Source organism: Pezoporus flaviventris, unplaced genomic scaffold, assembly GCF_033815535.1.
Source record: "Pezoporus flaviventris isolate CSIRO_AGI_PZ_B2104156 unplaced genomic scaffold, CSIRO_AGI_Pfla_v1 ptg000018l, whole genome shotgun sequence".
NCBI classification, from domain to species: domain Eukaryota; kingdom Metazoa; phylum Chordata; class Aves; order Psittaciformes; family Psittacidae; genus Pezoporus; species Pezoporus flaviventris.
Window position 1 is genome coordinate 2,074,186 of NW_026892566.1, and position 25,191 is coordinate 2,099,376.

General features: G+C 37.1%; 1 protein-coding gene across 5 annotated transcripts in view; it reads left to right on the forward strand.

The window, feature by feature from the left end:
- Positions 1-25,191, forward strand: part of GAK (cyclin G associated kinase) — a 74,083-nt gene that overhangs the window by 27,498 nt on the left and 21,394 nt on the right. For 3 of the 5 annotated variants that reach the window (XM_061455067.1, XM_061455071.1, XM_061455069.1), the window contains exons 11-21: positions 1,561-1,684; positions 8,631-8,680; positions 8,776-8,924; positions 11,640-11,762; positions 14,093-14,226; positions 15,435-15,629; positions 16,665-16,782; positions 19,702-19,781; positions 20,135-20,328; positions 22,128-22,286; positions 23,068-23,532. In XM_061455067.1, coding sequence (XP_061311051.1) covers positions 1,561-1,684; positions 8,631-8,680; positions 8,776-8,924; positions 11,640-11,762; positions 14,093-14,226; positions 15,435-15,629; positions 16,665-16,782; positions 19,702-19,781; positions 20,135-20,328; positions 22,128-22,286; positions 23,068-23,532 — 1,791 coding nt within the window. The remainder of the gene's footprint in view (positions 1-1,560; positions 1,685-8,630; positions 8,681-8,775; positions 8,925-11,639; positions 11,763-14,092; positions 14,227-15,434; positions 15,630-16,664; positions 16,783-19,701; positions 19,782-20,134; positions 20,329-22,127; positions 22,287-23,067; positions 23,533-25,191) is intronic. The other 2 variants (XM_061455068.1, XM_061455070.1) reach the window with 1 other exon arrangement.

The following is a 25,191-nucleotide window of genomic DNA, read 5'->3' on the forward strand; positions in this document are numbered from 1 at the left end:
TTTGGTATAATTGTGCTAAAATGGGCTTGGTGTTTAACTTCAGAAAGTCCAGTAAAGAGCTGCAGAAGCAATTGCAGGGATTTGACTATGGACCACAGTAGTTCATTAATGTTAAGGAGTCACTGACCTGACATGTATTTATTTTAGCCTGCAAAAAGCATGTCTGAGGACTAAATACTTCTGTAAGTATCTGGGGTCCTTCTCTCCCTCTTGCTTTCTTCCCCAAGAGGCTTTTGATTCCCCTGTGATAGTTTGAAGTGTATCTGACAGTGATCATAGTCTAAAGCTCTTCAGTATTTTCACTTCCAAAAAACTAATGTCTGACAGCCTCAAAAGTAAAAAGCAGTATCTTAAATTCAGTTTATTTGATATCTAGTCAGTAGTTTCAGAAATAGCTGGTACTGCCTTGACTGCAGCTAATTAAGGGAGTATTGTGCAGGTAGGCCTTCAGGAGGTGGTTGCACCATAGGACATCAAAGGTGAGAAGAAGTTGTGGTTTCATCTGAGGAAAAATAATAGTTGCACTAGCAATACTAAATAGTCAACCAAAACATGTTTCCACAGCGACACGATTAACAGCTGACATATGCATTCTGTGAGAACAGATACTCCAGAGTTCATTCAGCAAAAACTAATTGCACTTAAGCCTACCAAATTCTCATTACTATATTATTTGCATCTAATATCTTATTAAAAAGCAGTTTCTGTACCCATCATATATATCATATGTGGATATGGAACACTTCAATTAATGTAGAAGATATCAAAGGATTTAGTGTGAGGTGTCCCTGCCCATGGCAGGGGGTTTGGAACTTGATTATCTGAAGGTCCTTTCCAACCCTAACTGTTCTATGATTCTATGATTATTTTGTAGTGTGTTCAGTTTTCCTTCTAGGTTGATACTTCTTGCTTGATATACTGAATTGTGAGTGAGACAAAGGATATTAATGTTCCAGGGAAACTTCTAAAATTGGGTAATATTTATTATTGTGGTGATGTTACCTATCTATCAATTTCTGTGGAAGAATCCAGCTTCCTAATAGGATTATGATCGAAAGGCTGTCTGGCCATCTGTTTTGTGCAAGAATGAGTACTGTTTGCTGTATACAATCACATTAATAGGGATGTTGTGCTTGAAAAGTAACTGAATTATGACAGCTGCTTTTGAAGCCCTGCATTAAAATGTGTCTGCTGGGGGTGCTTAAGTAGATTTGCTAATGATAAGCTACACTTTGATTGATATTAAAAAAAAAACAACAGTAGTTTGCTGCACTGCCAATATAAAATAAATGCTTTACTTTCAGAATTTTTTTACCTTTTTTTGTCTTAAATGCAGCAATCAATTATAATGTGTTAAGTAGTTTGCTAAACCTCCTGACTTCAGGAAGTACTATGTTTTGCGTAAGTCATAGTTAAGCAGAATTTTAGAACTCTTGAGCCTTTCAACAGGGTGTAGCCTGTATCTGCATTCACTCCCAGATTTATTGGCAACTTGCTTTAGTATGGAGCCCATTCCAGGATATGACTTAAAGTACAATTATTTTTATTCAACTACTCTAGGCCTGACTGTTGCGGAATGTGACCAGACTTATGGAGGGTTCTTTGATATTCTGAGGGGTGGAACAGAGCGATTTTTCACTAATATTAAGGATACATCTTCTAAAGTTATCCAGTCTGTGGCCAAGTGAGTAAAAAACCCTAAACGACCAAACTTAAATTGTGATGGTAAGAGTTCTAAATGAAGGATTGGGAGCTTACTCCAGAAATGATCAAATTCAGTATCATTTTCTAAGTATGAGCTCTAAGAGCTGATAGCTGGCTCTGAGATTTTATGAATGATATAAATACCAGAGTTTCTTCAGCAATTATATACTAGAAATGAGAATGCTGGGGGCAAAAGCCTTTCCAGAATTACTGCTTTCTCTGCTGCATTTTAGTTACTAAGGCTTGGAAGAGATGAACAAGTGGGGGCTGAGCAGGGTGGAGAGGTATGGACTATCATGGTTCAGAATGAATTCAGTGAATTATGTATAAGAGAGGGAGAAAAAAAGGTGGTGAAAAGTACAAATAAAGGAAATGGGGGCAGGAATTAAAACTGCAGGGAAACAGTGTATGAGTTCTGTCCAGTTTAGTTTGCAGGTGGAGTCCTATGCCCTCTAAAGCAAAGTGAGAGAATCTGCAGTTTGTCTCCTTTGCCCTATATTGCATGGAAAAAGACTCTCACTGTTTTGATGTATATGTTTTCAGGTATCTCGTATGTGATTATTTTTTCCTAATCAGATTTTCAATCCTATTCCAAATGTTTCTAGTACCTCTGTGTGATAAATATTATTCTGTTATTCCTCCATTTTTCATTTGTAATACTTTATGCGGTGTAAAAGTTTTTTCTTAATCCTAAAAAGAACAGGTATGTCACTACTGAATACCATGGCTGAACTAGAGCTTCCTAAAGAATATTGCACCTTGTCCCTCACTGTACAGTCTGTGGCCCTGTAATTGGGATACTGTGCTGTGGCACTGTGAAGTCTATTGCTTGCCACGTTTTTCTGCCACTGAGAATAACTTATGCATAATGCATTCTAAAATGTTTCTAATAATCGGGTAAGTTAGGTCTGTAGATGGTGCACCTCTGTAGCCAGTTCAAGTGCATTTTTAGCTGTTTGCTCTTACACTTGGACTGTTTAAACTTGCCGTGTGTGGGTTAGAAAGATCATGTCCTCTGTTTTGTAAAAGTCACAAAAGCTGTTCAGCTTTGGTTTGTCCTTAAGCTTTCTGCAGAAGCTGTAGCATCAGACTTTGCAATCTGGGGAAACTATGATGACTCAAGAGAAGACAGGGGAAGTACAAGGGGAATGAGCTGTTGCATGATGAAAAGTGGTGACTTGTTAGCAGCTCAGCAGAACTGTAGGAATTCCATGTATGAAATAAGATGATCAGCTACAACTTTTAAGCAACTGCTCTGCATTTTATTTGTTTGGCATGTGCTGTCTTGCAGCCTCTGTTCTTTACCTCCTTGTACCTGCTACCGTCTGTGGAACTGATCTCCCTTCCTGTTCAGTCCTACTTCTGTTCCTTTTGTGGTATCTTGTTAAATGAAACGTACTTTGTCAGTAAAACATGAAATGTTCTGCAGATTCTTTGCCTTTGATGGCTCTACTACTTATAAACTTTAAGGTAGTTAATTCCTTGTCTTGAATCATGCCAGTTTTGCTTAGATTAAGTTCCACAGCAGAGAAATTGCTTTTCTTCCTTTGTGGTATATAACACTTAAATTCTTCTTTACCTCTGACAGTGTTATAAGCCTTATTTTCCCATGCCTGTGTTCCTGTATTAGATCTTATTCTGATACTGTGTTTTGATTGTACACTACATGCTTCTGAAGCACTCTTGCATTTCCACTTCCTTGTGTTCTTGTTTCCACATGACTTTATGGATTGTTGCCTCCAACAGTGAATTATGTTTGAAGAAGTTTCCTTTTCTTGCTCCTGCAAATGGCATCTTCCTTAAAGGCCACTGGAAGTTTTAATTACTTTTTTGAATTTCTTTTTTGTGCCATTTTCCCCTTTTCTAGTAGTGGATTAGCACTATCTAAAATAGAATATTTTATATAGAATGGCTTATTCTTTGCCTGAAACTTATTTTTATCTCTTACTTAACAGGTGTGTGTTGCTTTTTGCTTTGTGTGATTTCCTTTGATTGCATAGTAAGTGTAGTGTGTGAGGAATGAGGTAGTAACTGTACATCCAGCTGCATTTACAGAGGTCATCTGATAGCTTCTGAAGTATAGGACATTGATTACTTGCTGTCTGAAAAGATGCTGTTCATTTCACATGCTCTTCATTACTGTTCCTTGTTCAAATTATGGGAACTGGCCAAAGTTCTGCATCTCCTAATTCTAGAGTTCTGTGCAACTCTGAATTGCTGATTAGTGTTCTGTGGCTGAACTATGTGCTTGGCACTTTAGTTAGAATCCCTTTTTTGACAAAAATGGGAAAGCGTGATAGAGGTGAAACTTGAGGCTCTTGATTCCTGCAGAGACCCCCATGGCAGTATTGTTTATACCTTAAATTTGTGTGGGACATTTGGAACTGTTGGAATCTTCTAAACTGCTTCAAACCATACTTCGCATGATTATTTACATTTTGGTAGTGTTTGAGCATCTGTTAGGAATGTGAGTGCTATTGAAGGTATGTTAGTGCAGGTCTTTGTGGAACTTACTATTAGTGAAGGAAAAAAAAAAGTTCTTTAATTTTCATTCCTTCATATAAGGCTTTTGTGTATTTTGAATCTTAACTCTGTTTGACACTTCACTGAAATGGCAGGGCATGGAATTAACATGAGCAATACTTAATGTTATGTAGGACCTAAGGTAGTCCCAGGTTCTTTAGCTTTCACTGTGCTGTTGAGAGTCCCACCACTGGGCTTGTACATTCTTAAGCTATTTGTGCTTTAACCAAGCCGAAGTGTTAATTCTTCGTTTGCATCTACTATAGAACATATCTGTCTGTCATGATCATTCTCTGCCTTCACAAACTTGTGGCTACAGCCAGTACCATCAGGGATGTGAGTGCCTCTTCTGCAGTTGCATCCTTGACTGCCTTTCCAAAACTCTTCAACCAGCATGAGACACAGACATTCTGGACAAACTAAAATGTCTCTTCCCTGTGCATTTTCCTCACCACACTTAAGGACTCCATGTGTTGGAGTCTGTCGTTTCATCAGGTAGGCGCTCTCCTTGCTTATCATTGCTTTCTGAATGTCGAGTTACTTCATTTTTATGCAGACTGGCTTCTTTCTAACTGAATGCAAACCACAAATGTAGTTAGTGTTGTGTAGCTGCTACAGAAAATGTTTGGGGTTTTGTTTGTTTTTTTTTTTTGTTGTGTTTTTTTCCTCTCCCATGGCTGCCTTATCTTGATTCAAATTTTGGTCTTGTTTTACACTAATAAGTGATAAAGCCTGAAAACTGGTATGTCACAGGCTTCTAGGAACAGGAGATTGAATGAGGGCCATCTTGATTGTCCCCCAAGCCACCTCACTTGCAGGTGTTGCAGTTCTTGTTACAGATTTAGTTTAGGCAGAAACAGTTTATAGCTATGTAAGAGTGCAGAGCAACAGAGGTTTAGCCCTCTCTTGATAAAAACTGACTTAAAAGGAAGTACTGGGTGTATACACACATAGAGCCAATACGAACTGCTCTGTGAAGGGGCCTGATATGACAGAGTAGCATCTGTGTAAAAGGGAAGTTTGTTCCAGTAGATGTACCTGTTTGTGCCTGATATCTCAGCCTGCAGCCATGTGGCCTCAACATAGCTCTCTTCTGTTCATCTTGTTTATGATGCTGCTATGACCAGCTTTTATGCTTATTGAGGTCTGCATCCACAGAGGTTACAAATGCCCTGCCAAAAAAGCATACCAAAATGTTTTAAATATCCAGTCTCCACAGGTGTTGAAAAGCAGCATGCAAAAGTTAGGATCAGTCTTGTTTTGCTTTGTCGGAACAGTGTCTTTCATTGAAGAGATGATGATCTAACACTCGAGGGAACAATTGGCTGCCTTCTGTTGCTAGCTTTTGTTGCTTCTAAGGTAATTTTGCTTCTGGTTTGATGCTGCATTAATGCTTTATTTCATGGATCTTTGTGTTGCTTTAGGTAGTTGAATGATTAATTCAATTTTATGAAGTAAAACCAATTGGGAGTGGGTTGATGTGGATTTCAGTGCTGTATTTCTTCCCGGCTTTTAAAAATTAAACTGCAGAATTGTGGTTTTTAGCTAATGAATAGATATTTTTCTAATCTTGTGAGTGTAGAGATATCTGGAGGAAGATTGCTTAGTGTTAGAGCATTATTTAAGTTAAGGTGGTTTGTGTGCTTACACTGTAGCTTTGCTGCTTCGTCTGTCATTCTTTATTCTTTCCCATCTTCCGCTGTTAGTAACACAAGGTAACGATGCAGTATTGTAGAATTTTGTGCTTTATGCTAACTAGTTGATTTTGTGAATTGTTACTTTTAATTGAATTTTTAATTTGATTTGCTGGAATGATTTTATTTAATATTAGTTATGGTATTTAGTGCAGCTGTTCTCTGGCAAGATTGATAATGCCAACCATTAACACAGTGAAAAGTTTTCAACATCTAATTAAAACTTCTGATTTTGTTAAGGTATTTGGTCTGAAAAATGAGCATATCTTCTTTGCTAGTTTTCCCACTGGACTTCTCACTGAATACCATGAAGTTACCTGGTATCATCACAAAAGTGACTAAATATTGGTATCCTAAAATACTTTCGTGTTTGAGTTAATTAGAGCTTTAAAAAGCACACTGTTTTCCATATAGATTACAAGCCAGAAATACTCCATGCAGTCTTTTGGTTTGTTTCTGTGTTCTTCTACCCTTATCACCTGCCAACAACATCACTAAGTAAATAAAATTTCTGCTGTCAACGAAAGACCTTATTCTAATTTATAGTTACAGGAATGTTGTAACTGAATAAGTAGGAATGCTTACCAGTTACACACTGATAAACACAGTTGGTTTTGTTTTGTTTTGTTTTTTTTTTAAACTTCCTGCTGCTTAAAGCAATCTCTGTTACCAGTCTGACATGAAACACTTCTCTAAAACCAGTGTAGCTTAGCTGATGTTCAAGCTTTTTACTAAAATAGCTTTGAAGTAAAGTTCAAGGAATAGTAATTTATGGACGGGGTCACATGTTTTAGGAGACTTTTGCTGATTTTGCAGTTTAGCAGCTACATTTTAATTATGCATTCTGATGCTTTTCCAGTTGTTACAGGCATACATTTTTTTCTGCAAAACAGCAAGCTTGAATTGGCTGTGCTCTGATGTAGACATACCAAGCTTTACTTTTTCAGCAGTGTGTGTATGGTGAGATCCAAGGTCTTAATAATTTTAATTTGGATAAATGTAAAAAGCAAGTCTGAATTTAATGGTGTTGCTAGTAAGAAGTCAGTATGTGAATGTGTTCCCAAAGGAATGTGTGAGGATTGTTGATTTTTGCTCTTACTAATTCTGTGCTTCTGCTTCTAGTTGCTGCGTATCTTCAGTGCTGTAACACTGAGGTTATAATGGTTCTTTGTTCTCAGGCTATTGTATTAGATGGTTCTTTATATCAAAAATAGTTGATATAGTTAGAATCATCTGCATGTTTTCTTGCTTGAAGCTGGTGGGTGTAGGCAGCAAGTAATGGTTGACACTTTGCAGTCTTATGAAGGACTATGCTCATCACTAATTTTAGTAAGAAATCTTGATTAGCTGTGAATGTAAATTTCTGCCTTAATTAGTTTGTTTACCACAACATTACACTTGAGCTACATAATTAAGTTACGTACTTTCAAAGATGAAGAATTTTGAAATAGTTGTTACTCGGCCATTTTGTCTACGTCCTTATACAAGATTTTCCAAGGTTGCTTTTTTTTTTTGTGATTTCAATTCCCTTGAGGCCTTGGGTTGTCACTGGTTGATAGGACACTGATTATGCCGTTCTAAGTAAATACTGTTTAATGTGTTTTTCAAAACAATTGTTCTTGCTTTATCTAAAATTATCCTCCCAATCCTTGTAAATTCAATAATCTTTTACTGAATCCCTCCAGCCTCCTTCAGTTTTAGTAGGAAGCAGTAAGGAATCAAAGCATATGTTTCAAAATTTGAGTGCAGTATTTAGGTCTGCTCTTTCAAGCGGTGTCTTGAAACTTCATAGTGCTATAGAAGTTGTGCTTTGCTAGTGCCTCTGCATTCCTTAAACATGCATTATAGGGATGTCTAAACCAAATTCTGTAGGTGAGGTTTGTTTTTACTTTGCCAATCAGGAGTGCAGACCTCTGTGATTATGCCAAAGAGTCTATGTGATTGTACTTAAGAATATTGGCCTGCACTGGGGCTCTTCATTCTTTTTCTCAAGCTTTTTTTTGTCCTACTACATAGCGGATACCCTATAAACAAACATTATTGTGGTCTTAATAAATTATTGGCATAATGTGAATGAGGTAACAATGGAAGGAATGGACCTAAATATAAAAAAAATCACTGGGAGAGTGAAAAAGGCTGCCCTTTAAAACTGTGCACAACTATATGAGAAAGTTAAGTAATGATCAAAGCCTTGCTCACTGTGGGAGTTTTGGAAATGAATTTTTTGAGGAATGAGTTAAATGAGGATCAGATATTCAGGTATCCTCTGTTCATATGAAATCCAGAAAATGGGCAGCATGGCCATCTGAGCCAGATAGTAACACGCCAGAGTTACGTAATTTAACATGTAAAGTTTCAACAAATAATCCTTGTTTTAAGATAATGTTTTACTCTGTTAAAGATGCTAATGCATCCTCATTGGACTTTCATACTGTTACCTACAGTGAATGTTTATCAGTAAGAGGAATGAGTTAAGCATTGAAGGCATCTGTACAAAATCCCCAGAGGTGGTTTTGTTGCAATTGATGTAAATGAGTAACTGTTCAAATACATGTCTGTTTTGGAAGCCTTGAAGTGTGAGGTAGCAAGCTTCAGATGAAAGTAGTGAAGCATTTGTGGGAAGGGGGTGTAGCCTGAGAGACCTGGGGCTTGGACTTTCATCTTGAATGGATTATTTCCTGGTGTTAACTTCAATTTGTTCTGTTTCAGTTATGCAAAAGGAGACTTGGATATATCTTACATCACTTCCAGAATTGCTGGTATGATGACTGTGTGTGTCTTAAGAATAATTTGGTTGCTCTTAATGTGTGAAAAAAGTGAGTACTTCATCTGGTGTTTGTTGTTCTGTCTTCAGTGATGTCCTTTCCAGCTGAAGGTGTAGAATCTGCCATCAAAAATAACATAGAAGATGTGCGGTTATGTCTAGACTCTAAACATCCTGGCCACTATGCTGTGTACAATCTCTCTCCAAGAACGTACCGTCCTTCCAGGTTCCATAATAGGGTTTGTATAGTTACTGTTTTTTTCTGGAAAAGGTTTTTCAACACAATGTCTCGGTTATGCATTCAGTTTTTTATTGTGAAATATGTTAAAGTAGCCTATATAATCAAAAAGATGACAAAAGAATTAGGTATAAACATGAGGTAAAGAATAATCTGTATCTGCTTGCCTTTGCTTTCAGTCTAAACTTAACTGATTAAAGACTGATCTTTAACCTTACTGACTAAAGTCTATGTTTCCTAGGCTAGTAATATCTTTGAGAACATGAAATTTTTCAGGCCTAAATGGAGAATACTTAACTGAAAATGTTACTAAAATGTCAGTCTCCTCTAAATCCAGAGGTTTCCCTTTATCAAAAGTGGTACTCCTTTGACTGATATACAGAACGTGTTTACTGGGCTTTCTCAGTTTCTTTCTGCATACCATTTGACTCCCATATGGCTCAGCCCTATCTGACTGCTTGTTGCTACTTCTTGAAATATTGGTATAGCTTAGCTGAGCCTCCATAAGCCTTTCTGGCTATTTCTCTGATACTAAAATGAAGACCTCTGCCTAATTCAGTAACAGGGTAGTGAGGACCACCTGTTAGGTGCTGACAGAGTCTGTTCCGAAGTACACCTCAATTGACTTGTAAGTAGCTCAACAGTGGAGACTGTGTTGTGAATTGTCTAGACCTGGACACATTAAACCTCACCTTAAATACTCTGTAGTGATCATAACCCTTCCCTGCAAATACTGACTCCCCAGAGGAGAGTCTAGAAACATTATTTATCACAGGGAACCCCTTTTGGGTCTTATCCTGCAGAGTAATCCTTAGCATTACTTAGGTTATCCAAGTTCACTTAAACTGTCAGGCTGAGGTATGTTTAATGTATTCTCTCTAGTGCTTGTCATTCCTTCTTATTCCTTTGTTTTTCCTTGTAAACCTCCTGTATAATTCATTTGGAGCAGGTACCTCAAAACATAAGCTTCAGCGGTACTTTTTAGCTCTAGATTACTGGAAAGTCTACCAAGGCTGACAGTGAACTGATTTATTCCTCATCATACAAAGGTATCGATCTCTGTTTATGGAATGATAAATTCTGTAACTGGGAGATCATTTACCCTAGGGATAACTTTTTGGTTATGCAGTGCAAGTCTGAGGTGCCTGTACACTGATATTCCTGATGTATTGGGACTGTGAGTGGTTAATAGGAGCAAAGCTAAATCAACCAGTGGTCTTGGACTGTTCTGGTCTGTATTTGTCATTAATTTTGTCTTTGATCTTTATTTTGCTGGGAAGTAATAGTAGTTCATAACTTGTCAAAACATTATAAGTTCCTGTCTGCTTTATTGGCTAGGAGTATTTAGTGAATTCCTACAAAACCGTTTTTTTTTAAATGGAAGACAAAAGCAGCTATTTTACTTGAAAACCAGTCTTTAAATGTATTGGGGAAATTTTTGCTATCAATCTATTTAATTCAGGTGCACAGTGAACAATACTGACCTGAATTCATTATCAGTGCTGAGTGACAGCAGCCGTGTAGGAAGCTAAGGAAGCTTAGTTTTTCTCTAGTGCCTGCAAAAGATGATTATGGCAAGACTTAAACTTTATCAGAGGAGACCAGCTTCTGATCTTCTTAACTCTGATACTTTTTTTTTAGTGGGTATTTATGAAACTATGTTTTCTTGCTGTATGTTATCTGTATGTAACTTTTACAGATTTCTGTAACCTAAACTAATGGTAGTTTTGAAGTCATCTTTGCTAGTTTTGAGTCCTGCTTGGAACAGGTTGTTTATAGAGGTAGTGTTGTATGGTACACATCTTTTAACAAAAGTAGCATTTGAGTGGAAGGTGAAGGGTAAATCAGAAAAAGTCAGTTTTTTTTTTTCTTTTTTGGATACACCTGCTTTTCTAGACTGTTTGCTGGATTGTAGCTGCAATGCTGCAATATGATTTTCACTGCTGTTGTAATATTTGAGATGTACTGAAGCCCACATTGAATCCTGTAGGGAACTGGAATATAAGAATAAAATAAATAAAAGCCTTAGCTTTTATTTATTTAGTGATGACTTTGCTTAAGCTTTCACTGACAAAAGAATGCTCAACTTAAGCATTTTTTTTTCTAAATTAAAATACTAGAATACAGTGAAACTGTAGGGGACTTTGTAGGTCAGACTTTCTTTCAGTCTTTTTTTTGTCAGCTTGGCACAAAAATAATCCAGATGAGAATCTTTTGTGATAATTGATTCAGGTAATTAATCTCAGAGTAACCCTCATATACTGCATTCTTACTGGACTATGATTTTAAGAATATAGACTCTCAGTAGTAAAGATGATTATTTGATAATGTTTTGTAGTACTAATTGCAGAAGGAATATTAACTGTTGAGGCCCTTTGAATAAAGGACAAATGTAAAGGCAAACAAAGTCTTTCTGGTTTTCTTTTTTGCTTAAGAGTATGTTAACACATGTTGAAAGATCTTTATCTGAAATTTTTTTTGGAACAAGAAATCTGAGTTCTTAATACTCCTAGTGCAGGACATTATAGACAGGACTGGAATTATATTGCACTTTGTTCTACAAAGTGTGAGACTACTTTTCTTGCATGTCTTGCTTAATTTCTACCTGAAGGTGGCATTAAATTATAAAATCGCCTCTTATACCCACAGCTTATCCTATGTAAATGTTTGTGACTGCGTGATCTAATCTCTCACCTCTGTTTCTCTCTTGCTGCAGGTTTCTGAATGTGGCTGGCCAGCAAGACGAGCACCAAATCTTCAGAATCTCTATAGCATATGCAAGAACATGCATTTATGGCTGAAACAAGACCAGAAAAATGTTTGCATTGTGCACTGCCTTGTAAGAAATTGATTTAAGTCTGAAATGTTTTGCTCAATACTTTAAATTTTGAATAAGGATACTAGTATCTACTCATTTTGTGAGTTTTATTGGCTATCTTTACTGTGACACCTGGGTTTGATTCCATCCTACTGTGTTTTTAGGAAAGGTGTTTGCATAAATTTTCTCCTTGCTACATGCTTACTAAATAAATTTTCTTCCATGCTATATGCTTACTTGCATGTAGCATGGAAGGCACTATATAGGTGGGACTAAAGCAAAGTAGGCTTTGGGAGAATCAGCTCTGTTATTTCAGTCTTCTGCTTTTTTGTTCATGCTTTATGAATGACAGGTGGGTGTACACTGCATTTCTAGCTACTGTTGATTCAGAATCAGGTAGAGCTTCCTCATCTCTTAATCACTCCTGTAGAGGTTTGCAGTAGCACAGTGAGTTTAGATACTTCATTGTAATTTGAGTGATCCAGTTGAAAACAAGCAGTTGAAAACAACTGCAGCTACAGTTAAGTCTTTCTGGACTGGCAGTTTTAACTGGCATTGTGTTCTACTGATATCACAAGACTGTAGCACATATGGCAGAGACTGGAGTAACTCTTGGACATCTGTAGTAAAACTTTGCTCTATGTAATTATCTGGGGCCATGCAGTGGTGGAAATCCTTGAAAATTTGCCCAGCTTTAAGAAGGTGTGAGTACAAGATTATCTTAGTGGAACTTAACGGCCAAGACTTGCAACTGAGTATGCTGCAGCTCTTTTAAGTGTGCTTCAGGTAACTGTTTGACCTGTGTTTAAATGAACCAAGTTAAGATAATTATATACACACTGTGAAAGGTACTTTATTTTTTAAAGGTTATTCCTTTTCAAAATAGTTTACACACAAAACTCCTCTAGCTTTTTGAGGCTTTGGGTCAAAACTTATGCTCAAAAATCTAGATTTTTCTGATAATTGTTTTTTTTTTTTTCTGCCTTAAGGACTGTTCGTGCCTGAAGATTGTTTGATTTTGTAGCCAATATCCATCATCCTTGTAAAAACATGTGGGGAAAAATGTAAATTCTTACTGTCTTGTCTCCGGGAGTGTTTCTTTTTCCCCCATTCTGCAACTTATCAAGCTTCTTTCTGAAGTGCAAGGTTCTGTCGTCAGTTTTGTTTACCAATGTGTGAGAGATTTTTTTTGAATCCTGCATTTCTGGTTGTAAGGTAGTCTTTAAACTCATGTGAGGTTTTTGGCTGACTTCATGTCATAGTTGCTAAGGGTTTGCTGTGACTTGCTTGCTGACCTCTTTGTATAATGATTTCTCTTCCCTCCCTCTGATGGTTGAATTTGGAAGTGGTGTTGTAATGCAAGTGTACATAGGTCACTGCTTGTTATTCTGATCAGTGTCGTATTTAATATTTTGTCGTAAGTGTAGACGTTTCAGTGTAGGGACAATATTTGTGTTCCATCTGTGTGACATTTAACTGAAAAGCGGGTTCCAGCCCATAGAATCAAAAACTAGTTTAGTGACTTCTGGAAATCATTGGGCTTGCTACAGTAGTGATACTCTTGCTGAACTGCTTTTTAAATATCTGTCTGGAAGACCTTCTTTTCATTAATCTAAGTAATGGTTGGAATAGAAGCCTGGCTTTCAAGAAAACATACTAGAAATGGTTGAAGAAAACCATCTCTTCTTCCCCATCTCCACACTTACATGACAAATGATTTACAAAAAAGAACATGTTCTTTACAACTAGCAAAAACGCCTTGAGAGGTCCTGTTCTGTCAGCCTTTACCTCTTCTGAATCATCAGTCTCTTATGTAACATAAGGGTAGTCTCAGATGTGTGTAGCCATGGTTCTTGCAGAAAGAAGTTCAGTGTTCCTGTTTCCTTCACTTAGTCTGTGGCAAGTCATTAATGTTGGGCAGTTACAGTCAGAAGACTGAAGAGTTTAGTGTGGGTTAGTTCTTCTGAATCTTAGGACTTCTTCTGTAGCAGAAGTCCGTGGTTATCAACCAAAACCAGTGCTGAACTGGGGTTTCTTGTAGTATTCAGGAAACGAACTTAAAGATGTGTATTACTGATAGTAACATGAAGACAAAAATAGTTTTAAGCTAAAGCAGTTATTCACATTTAAGCAAGCAGATACGTAGTACCTTTTGTATGGTGTGGAAATCAATAAAACTTTTCACATTCAAATACAGCCTTAAAATGTAATGATCACACTAGACCTTGGACTTTGTTACATTGAATAAGGAGATAGAATGTTCTTCAGTAACTTCTGTAATTTTTTTTTCCTAGGTTTAATAGGAGTTACAACTTTTTTTGGTGTTTTTTGTTTTTATTTTATTTTTGTAGGATGGAAGAGCAGCATCCGCTGTGGTAGTTTGTTCTTTTCTGTGTTTTTGTCGTCTCTTCACTACTGCTGAAGCTGCGGTTTATATGTTCAGTATGAAGCGCTGCCCTCCTGGCATTTGGCCTTCTCATAAAAGGTATGGTAGCAGTCTGTAGGATATCATTGAAGCAAGTAGTTACACAGTTGTGAATATGCTACTATTTTTAAAGGATGCTTTTTAGGAAGATATATTATTTCAATAGTGTCTGTGTTTGAATAGCTAAGTACTTGGAAAAATGGGTCTATCATGAGTAGCAAAAGTAGTTCTGAATTTTGTGAGCCCTTAAGTTACCCATTATGTTCTTATTAAAAGTGGGTCAAGTATAGCCTGTAGTGAAGAAATGTTAGGAATGAAAGCAAGAGTATGTGATGCTTTTGAATGATCTCAAGCCTTACACATGTGAAAGAGGATTTTGTCTTTATTCCACATTTGCTAGACTTACAGTAGGTTTTACTGTGTCAGAACATTGCAAGCTCTGTGAAAAGACCAGTCTTTTTTTCTGTTTGGGTAGGAATGCCTCCTGCTTTTCAAAGGAGTGCATGCAGAAGGGATTTCATACACTTTGACAATGCTTTAAACTGATTCTGTGTTTTAATTTGATCGATGTTAAAATGGTGAAGTCTTGGTAGGAACTCTGATTGTAAGGGTGACTACTACATAAAGAATTAGATTTAGAAAGATAAGTTAAATATAGGTAACATTATGCTGTTGTACAGATTTACTTTGAGTGTGTTTACTGGGTGCTCTGAAAGGTAGCTTCTACTAATGAGGATAAACTTAAAGCCTATAGGAAGCTTTGACTTACTAACTTCAGAACTGTGCAACTTTGATCTGATGTGTAAGGAAAAATAAATACTTCCCCTAGTTCAGTATTTTAAGGCTTTTGGAAAGAGTAGATAGTTTGTTTCACAAGTGAATATATGTCAACCTACAGACCTAAGGCAGTATCTGGAGTTGTTTCGAAGGTGAGACATACATGCAGATGAGTTTGTATGAAGTGCTGTATTCAATTTTCTGGGCAGTATATGTCTGTTATGATGCAGGCTTTTGGACAGAAGCTGTTTCTGTCCTTACTTTGAGGCTGGCTAGGGATCATAAATATTTCTCCATGTTTCTATTTAATTTTCATGAAATTCTATAAAATTTGAACGTAATTTGCTGGAAGTGCTGTTAAGTTTTCCCAGTGTTTTATTGTTATCTGTTAGTGCTCAGTGGCTGGATATGACTGAAAGTAACTTGACCAGGAATTCACCCATTTTAGAATTTGGTTATCTGACTAAATTAGTACCTTTTGGTTTTGGCAGATACATCGAATATATGTGTGATATGATGGCTGAAGAGCCCATTATTCCTCACAGCAAGCCCATTCTGGTCAGATCAATCATCATGACTCCTGTTCCTCTTTTCAGTAAGCAGCGTAATGGTTGCAGGCCTTTTTGTGAAGTTTATGTAGGTGATGAGAGAGTAACCACTACCTCCCAGGAATATGACAAAATGAAGTAAGTGCAAGTTGTAATTTGTGCTGAAACAGCGTGTTCCATTTTTGTAGACTAATCTGAAGGCCTTACTGTGAGAAGAAAGCATGATTTTGGGTGTGCCAGTTGAGCAGAAAGCTTCTTTAATATATGGAACATCTCCTCTGTCCCCTTTAGCTGATATGGAAAGGTAAATCATGGGGAAGAGACAATGTGGTTATAATAGCATGGACCTATTCCTGCAGAAAGTGCAGGAATGGATGCCACCTGAATGAAGATGGGTGGCATAGTGGGCACTGGGAGGCAGAGGTGAGCAAGACCTTTCTTCTTACTCCACATTGTATGAACTAGGAAGGTAGATCCCTGGTGTACATGTACTGAGTGAACATCATGCCTTAATCATGGAAACAGTAAGGATCCCCCAGGCATGGTAGCTGCAAGGGGTGTGCTCATTAGTCTCTGTACAGCTCTGAAGTCTGCTACTGAAAATGGGTTCTATATTAATAGAACCCAGGAATTTCAAATGGTACTAGCAGTACTAGGTGTAGATAGTAATAAGCAGAGGAAAGATGAGAGAATACCAAGGTTCTTCTAGGGTTCCTAAAAATCCAAGCCCTTTATGGAATTTAGTTAATTTGAAGACAGCAGAAACAGAAACAGTTGTGGGGTGTTTTTATTTTTCTCTGCTACTGTCCCTTGGTGGGGCTCCTGACATAGCACATTAGTGCAGCTACAGTTTTTCTCTGCATCTTTCTTTGTAACAGCTTTCTTTATACTATCCTGTCTCTTGCATTTCTGAGCAATCCTTGAAGATATTTCTCCTGTATTTGATTTGAGAACTACGGGTCTAAATTTCTCTGTTGCTCTGCTGTAAGCAGCTGTTAATGTTGTTATTTTTGGAGCAGCTTTTAAGTTTTAATCATTTAGAGCTAATTCTTAACTGAAGCAGATTTTTATGGGTTGATATTGAGGGCCTTAGGTAAACCAAACTAAACATAAGGTGAGACGTACTGGTTTTCTTGTTAAATGAAATTAACTGTTTCTGTGTCTTTTCTTCAGGGAGTTTAAAATTGAAGATGGGAAAGCAGTAATTCCACTAGGTATAACAGTCCAGGGAGATGTTCTCATTGTGATCTATCATGCCAGGTCAACACTAGGAGGCCGACTTCAAGCCAAGGTAATAATTAATTTTAACAGCCTATGTGAAGGATTTGCTTTTTCTAGTTGCAGTTTTATATCATACTTGTATTTATGATATCATTAAGGACCTGGATTTATTTGCTTTTCTTTGTCCGAAGAAATATGTGAGGTTTTAACCTACTTAGGAATTCAGCCTTTTCAAGCCTAATAAGTATGTCTGTCCTTAGTGCTCTGCAAGTAGATGCTTTCATAAGCATTTCTGGAAATTACTTCAGTAGTGATAGTTTATTATACTTGCATGGAAAGACTCTAGCCATTTTTTGAGGCATTGTTTGTTATATGTTAAGTTGCACAACAATGATTTTTTAATTCCGTTCATACAAACTGCAACCAAAACAAAAACGCCGCTCAGAAGTAAAATTCCAGGGACTGTCTGTAATAAATAGGTTAGAAAAATCCATTTGGATTTGTACTCCTTGTAGTCTATCTAATCTTTGCACTCTTATTTCTAGAGCTAGGTTGAATTTTTTTATAGCTGATTTTCTTACTGGTTTTTGTTCTCCTAGTGAGAATGCATGTTTCCTTTTTTAATTCAACTGTGGATGCAAATGAATTGCAAGATCACAAAACTTGTTAATGAAGCCTGTCTTCAAGTTTCTAAAAAAGAAGCATGTTGGTATATGTTGTTTTGTTGTGTTTTTTTTTTTTTACTCCAGATGAGTAACCCAAATTAAACTTGGAGATCCATGTAAAAGGTAGGAAGGGGTAGTGCAAAGTTTAGGTTAACCTGGGGCATTGTGAAAATCGATCCAGAGGTTCTTCAGACAGTTTCCATACACATGACGCAAACAAGCATATTCATTTCAGCTATTACTGAAATGAATAGTTTTCCCTATGCTTTTTCTACTTTGTAGGAAGGTATTTTGTTGTGTTGCAGAGGTACAAGACTTCCTTAATGTTCCCAGAGTGTTAGGATGTTCTGGAAGAATCTGGTCCTTAAAACTGAAAGCTCAGTGAAATGGTTCTCTAATGTACAAAAATAGTGCATTTTTCAAGGTCATCAGTGAGGAGGGTACAGAACTGATGAAAGCTCATCAGTTGGCTTACACTCCTGGTGGAACCTCAGTTTCACTGATAATAGGTTTTCTTTCATGTGGTTTCTCCGCCATTTAGTCACTGATTGGAAAAGATTAGAATTTTGTCATCTGTATGCTATGACACATTATACATCAATAGTGTTTTTGATGATCCTGGTTTGGCGCTTTGATGGAACAACATTCAATGTGTCCTTAGTTTCACATACTTCAAATTGCCCCTTGAACCTCTCCGCAGAAATGTCATGGAGATCAACAACCACGTTTCAATATTGCTCTTAAGAGCCTAGATCTGGGCACTGTGAATGTTGCCAACTTGCTCACAGTTCAGGGAAGATTTAGTTAGGATTAGTCTTCTAGGAAATGTCTTGCATAGCAGAAAACTGATTCAATAGGGTGTTCAGGTTTTCATTTGTAGTTCAGGGTAGGGATGAATGGATCAGAGAAACTCTCTTCACTGTGTCCTTGCCTCTCTTGTGTCCAGTGTTGGGTTCCTCAGTACAAGACTTGAGATGTGTCCTCATGAGTGCTGGATAGAAGGGAAAGATCACCTCCCTCAGCATGCTGGCAACGCTCTGCCTGTTACTTGACTTCTGCTTATGATGTTCAGTAAATGCTCATTTACAAGGAAAGCTTCCATAGTTTAGTTTTATTATATTGTATTTCCTAGACTATTATTGTATGACTTGCTTTGTTAAGGACTGGCAAGACTATTCCTCATGTTGTACTAAAGACAGGGAACAAATACATTGTGGATTTATCATTTTGCTGTAATTTGGATTTGTGCAAGACCAGGAGATAAGTGAATCTTCTACAGTAGCATTTTCTGGACTCTTGCATGCTGATTAGGCATTAAGAAAGTAGCTTTTTTTGTCAGCAGAAGAAAGAGTTGGGGAAGTTGAATGGTTATAATGAATCAGTTGGGAAAAGCCTTATCTGACTGGGATGAATGGCTGACTTGAGAGTTTTCAAACACGAACTCTTTGCATGTCTTATGAAGTGTCCTTTTAAGTGTGCTGTGGTTAAAACTGTTCCAAATTGACTCCTTTATATATAGAATCATAGAATAGTTAGGGTTGGAAAGGACCTTAAGTTCATCAAGTTCCAACCCCCCTGCCGTGGGCAAGGACACCTCCCACTAAACCATGTCACCCAAGGCTCTGTCAGACCTGGCCTTGAACACTGCCAGTAATGAAGCATTCACAACTTCCCTGGGCAACCCATTCCAGTGCCTCAGTACCCTCACAGTAAAGAATTTCTTCCTTATATCCAGTCTGAGCTTCCTCTGTTTAAGTTTGAACCCATTACCCTTGTCCTGTCACTACAGTCCCTAATGAAGAGTCCCTCCCCAGCATCCTTATAGCCCCCCTTCAGATACTGGAAGGCTGCTGTGAGGTCTCCACACAGCCTTCTCTTCTCCAAGCTGAACTGCCCCAGCTTTCTCAGCCTGTCTTCATATGGGAGGTGCTGTGATATATTTCTTGATTAATATTTTTCTGAATGTATGTTATTTAGAAAAGTAATGAAGGTCACACAGTTTCAGCATCTAGAACAGGGTCTGGAAATATTTAACAGACTTCAGTTGCCTGTTGAGGTTAGTGATGAGATGTATATGGTTTCAAGTTGTTTTGCTTTCTTTATGGTAGTAATTGATTTATCTATATTCTGTATATAGATATATATATATCTATATAAACTGCATTTAAATCTCACAATAAAATGTACATGGAATTAAACAGCAGCAAAACAAACAGTTTAAAATATTTTAATACTGGAAGTATTTTGTGTTATATTAAAGGCACAACACTGTGTGTACTATTCATGTGTATTTATAGTTTCCCTGTATTTTTTGTTTTCAACAGATGGCTTCAATGAAGATGTTTCAGATTCAGTTCCACACAGGTTTTGTGCCCCGAAATGCCACCACAGTGAAATTTGCCAAGTATGTTTCTGCCTACATGTTTCTGTAGGAGACTGGATGAGCTTTTATTTAACTGTTTGACCTGCCAAGCCAACATATGGCAGGGCAGGAATATAGTCAGTGTAGAAAGTGATGACTTTGACTGCAATAAGATTCTTCAGTTTTCTTACCCCAAGGAAACTGAAGGTTTGTTCATGATACAAAAAAAGTTCTTTACCAAAATACCACCCATTTAAACTATATGGAAAAAGTAAACAAATACAGTATGTTTTAAGCCTTATACTATTTTTTCTTTTGAAGTTTTTTCTTGGACTTCATGGGTTTAATCAAGTTAGCTGTCAGTATCAACAATCTACTTGTATACATCTTTGCAGGTATGATCTGGATGCCTGTGACATACAAGAAAAATACCCTGATTTGTTTCAAGTCAATCTGGAAGTAGAGGTAGAGCCCAGAGACAGACCTAGCTCTGAACAGCCACTGTGGGATAATATGAATATAAAGGGACTGAATCCCAAGATCCTTTTCTCCACCCGAGAGGAACAGCAAGAAATTTTATCCAAATTTGGTAATGAATCTCTTGAAAAACTAGATAATATGACAAAGATTCTCATGTACTTAGTGTTGAAGGGTTTTATTTAATTTCTGATCTTTCTCTTAAGTGAAAGAATTCTAAAAGGTGGGTTTTTTTTTTTTTTGTAAATAGGAGTTAAAAGTTTGCATTGTATGAAAGAGTATGAATTATCTTTCAATAATGGATTATAATTATCTTTGTCTTTCCTCCATTGTCACTACATATGCTGGCTTTAAAGCTATGAATATGCCACTGGCAGGGACTGTAGCAAATGAAATTGTGACAGCCAGGTTTTGAAAGAGCTATATTTGGCTAAACTGACACCGTTGTCTTTTCACTTAAAATCATCTGAGCATTCCTCACAAATGGTCTTCACTAAAAATGTTTTTATCGAGGCCTTTATGTACAGCCAAGTAATACTGTAATTCAGTTTCTAAACTTCGTCTAATGTGGTCTAGTAGATGTTTGTGCTTTTGTTGTTTTTTTTTTAATACTACATATTCTGTGATTCATTTGTAGATGCCTTCATTAATTCCAGTTAATATTGTTCAGTATCTTTCTTCTCCTGGTATCAGTAATTAGCTTTGACATTTCCTTTAAGGCCCTTAAACCTTATCTTTGCTTCCAGAATAAAAAGCATGATGGAGATTACTGTAGTGATTTTAGTATACCATACGTGAGCTCTTACTTTCTGCCCCTTAATATGATACATCTTAATTACACTTTTTTTGCTACAAGGTGGGTTGCTGCTCTTACATGCTTTTTTAGAATCATATGTATGGTTCATATTATGATTTAGGTGATTTTCTATTTAACTAAGTTTATAGAGATGTAAAAAAATTTCTTACTAAAGATGTTTCACTGATAATGCAGATCTCTAAAAATGAATCTTATTTTTAAGTGACTTCCATTTTCTGATTTATAAATGAAATATAAGAGTTTCAAATTCTACTGAAAATACTTCTTAAAACTGGAGGGAAGGGAATAGGAGAAGAGCAAGTGCTGTGAACAGGTTTTATAAAACTTGCCTTATTAAAATTGAATTTGTACTAGTTCATTACTCATGAACGTTCATATCTGTGTTCTAAGGCAGACTATATTTTTCAGCATCTCTGTAAACGATAGCTGAGTTTGTGAAAGGAAGGTGAAGTGTTCTACCAGTTTAGATTTAGACAAGTAATTTTCTCCCAGGTATTCATTCTATTCTTTTCAAAGAGTGGTTGTACACTTACTAATTTAGGGAGTCTTCCTACTTGCCATGAGGAAGCCTTCTTCTTGAGAGGTGGTACAGTAGTATGTAACTCAACACAACTCAGTTTTGCACAAGAGTCGCTTAATATCTGATCTCAGTAAAATAAGAAACATAGGGAGTAGTTAATCGCTCCGTGTTCTTCTCTGGCTATATACTCTGGGGTCTCCCTATAGCTGCATTTGCTCTTTTCTGATATTCTGTTCCTTATTGCAGACATTGTTCATAGCTCTTGCATATTTTAGGGGAAAGTTGGTACAAGTGAGGTGTTAATTACATTTCCCTGCAAACCTGTAAATAAAATATTTCAGTGTTTTTCTGTGAGTTTGATTTAATTAAATGCTGTTGTTATGGTCTCACCAGCTTTTAAGTTGAAACAAAGTCAATTGCTAATTTCAAATAGGCTCTGGGAGTATGACTTCCGCTTTGCAGAGCAGTGGATACTTTGAGACAGTTGTCTTGCTGTAGTCTAGCCAACTCCTAGGACCAGGATTGAGTTTTAGAAGTTTCTGTGTAAGGGTTTGGCTTAAAATCTGTGTTACAGGGAAACCGGAGCTGCCTAGACAACCAGGTTCAACTGCACAATATGAAGCAGAAGCATCTCAGCTAGAGCAATCTTCAGAAAGTGCACCTACTGATACAGAATCCCCACAGAGCAGTAGTACCGATGCAAATAATTTCTTTCATTCTCTGGACTGGAAAGGTACCTGTTTTCTTCTGAAGTAACTATCTGGTGTATCGTTGTCTTGTACACCTTCCAGTGAGTGCTTAAGCCTTCTTATGCAGCAAAAGTCACTATTTCAGCAGAACATGAGAAAAAGCTATTTTAAGAGTGAGCTCTGCAGGTTTGCAGGTGGCCATTCCACTCCGCTAGGATAAACAGCAAGTAGCAGTTTTTTGGTATTGTGTGTAATTTAAATGCCAAGCTGAATTTTTCTTTTTCTGCAGTAATCTTAACCTTAAAAGTCTGCAAGGAAGCCTTTGTTTTGCCACAGCTCCACTTACAATGGTTGAGGAACAGGAAAAGTAGACTAACCAGTGGGCTCTGTATCAGTGTGTATGGACTGAGATAGCATAACTTTATCGTGTGTGTGTAAGCCTTCCTTCTGGGTTCTGCTTTGATGGCAAAAACATCAGTAAATGCTTATGCTGTCATTGAATGCTGTTACTGAGTAAAGCAGCAGTTAGTGACTAATCTTCTAAGCCGTAAGTGGTAAGGTGTTCTGAGATGAATGTCGAAGTCAGTTTTATTTTGAAAAAATCCGCAATACCTGCCCTTGCAGAGTAGCAAATATGGTAGTGAGCTGCCGCTTGCCTGCCCTGTACGAAGAGGTGGTAGGCATCAGTTAATTTTTTATCAATTCTTTTGTGAGCTTTAATTAATTAAGGATTGACCTCATATGATCTTACCATTTAAGTCTGTGCTTATTCTAGTTGGCAGAAGAATCCTGGTAATCTAAAGATGTTATTTCTTTCTATTCAAGAAGGGAAAAGTCCAGAAAGTGGAATAGAGGACAGTTCATCTAAAAACGATTTTGTTCAGCTGTCTGATGGTAGGGAGGAGAGTGGGCCTTCAGATGAAGAATTCCCTACATTTCCAAGTGAAGAAAGTGCAGTAAGCGTTGAGGAAAAAGACTCTATTACTCCAGAAGGAGAGTTGCTTTTTGAAGCCAATTTTGAAGCTCCATCTGCACCAATACAAAAATCTCTTCCTGAAGAAAATGTAGACTTACTGGGACTAGACTCTGATATTTCACTACAACAGAAACAACCTGTCTCAGAAACAAATTCTTCATCGAGTAATGCGGACTTATTGAACAATCTGTTTGTGGGTAATGCATCACAAGAGCCCACTGGGGATCTTCTTGGACAAGGAACAGATTTCTTTTTCAGCAGTCAGTGTCCAACTGCTACTCAGGGTACATCTTCAGCAACAGCCTTATCTTCAGGTAGGTAAATTTAACATTACTACTCTGGCTGGCCAGCAGGTGAAAACTGCTGCTTACATTGTGCTTAGAAAATGAGTCTTGTGTTTTGGTTGGTACAGTGAAGACATATGCGTCTGTAGCAAGAATCTGCATAGAATAGATGCTTCTACTGTGTAAAGGAGAGAAATGGCTGTATATTATCTGGGTGTTTTGTCATGTTGCCAATATCAGCTGTAAACCATGTAAACAGAAAAGAATCAAATTTTGAATTTAAAAGAGATTCAGTATTCTTAAACAATTTCCATACAAACATCACATGCCAAATTCTCTTCTAAATCCATAAGGAAATAACTTCTCTTGCTAAGGAATATAATTCTAATGAATTACTGCTTTCTTGCACTTTATATAAGCAATAGCATTAGATGTAGTACAGAGCTGTGCTGCTTAAGTCAAGCATCTGTGTGGGATTTTTGAGTGTTAATCATTTAAGACTGCTAGGGAGCTGGAAATTGTGTAGGTTACTGCTCAGACCAGTAGCATACTGCTAGAAAGCGTTTTCTTGCTGGATTTGCTGATAATGTTTGCAGGTTTATACCTGAAAGAGAATGTTACACACTGCTAGGTACTTGGCATTTAAAACAAGATGTTTTACTTTAGAGGTTCTGTTCCTCTTGCCAATGGATAGCTGGGTCATTGTCACATGACTAAACTTTTGGGAGTAGCAATTCTCTGCCTGCATTGAACAGATTTGGAGGATATTAGTCAAAGAATCTATGAAACTTCCAAGGTTTAGTTTATTTGCACAAAGATAATTAGATAATTTATTTGGTGTAAAAGCTTTAACCTACATACACCTGAAGAGTATTTTTGTAGACAATTTACGTTATTTAAAATATTACTTTCTTTTGAAGCAGTTCAGTATTGATTTTCATCACTGTGATCTATGTGAAATCAATTTACCTTTTTTTTACATAAGCAAAAGTCTGTAAGTGAAGCCTTATGGCTTTTTTTTTTCTTTGAAACACCTGGACAGTAGTCCTGTATGTATCTAACTACTTTTGAATTGGATAAAAGATACAGAAGTAAGAATATTTGGCCACTGTGGTATTTTCATTTTCACATCAAACTTGTACTTGAGGTTTTATGTACATGCAATGCCAGAGTAGATAGCTCGATGTCAATTCAGGGTTTGTTTTTTTTGAAGTGATACTGAGTCTTGGACAATGTGGTCATCACCCCTGGATGTGCTAGTGCATTGTGGCAGGATTATTCCTTCTCTTCAGCATCTGAGTGAATCTGGCAAGAGTCCCTGGGCTCTTGACGATTTTGACCCTAGGGGGCAGCAGAAACGGGAGGATCACAAGCCATAATTCCAGCTGACTGTCACATGTTGCCCCATACTATAAATACTCTTCCAATCGCTTTTTTTCTTCACTGTGATCACTAGAGACCTGTTGAAAGCCTTGCTTCTGTTGGTTTTCAGTCTTGGGTTGACGTGCTTTCTGCCCCAGAGTCACCAATGCCTTTGAGTCAAAATGGTAGTATGAATGTTTTACTTAATATACTTTTTAGTAGTTTAGTAGTCTGTTTTGTTTAAACTCTCCAGAGATTTGACATTATAGAACATTTAACAAACGTAATTCTTCTATTTTATGCAGCTGATTGCTCACTTAAGGTGTC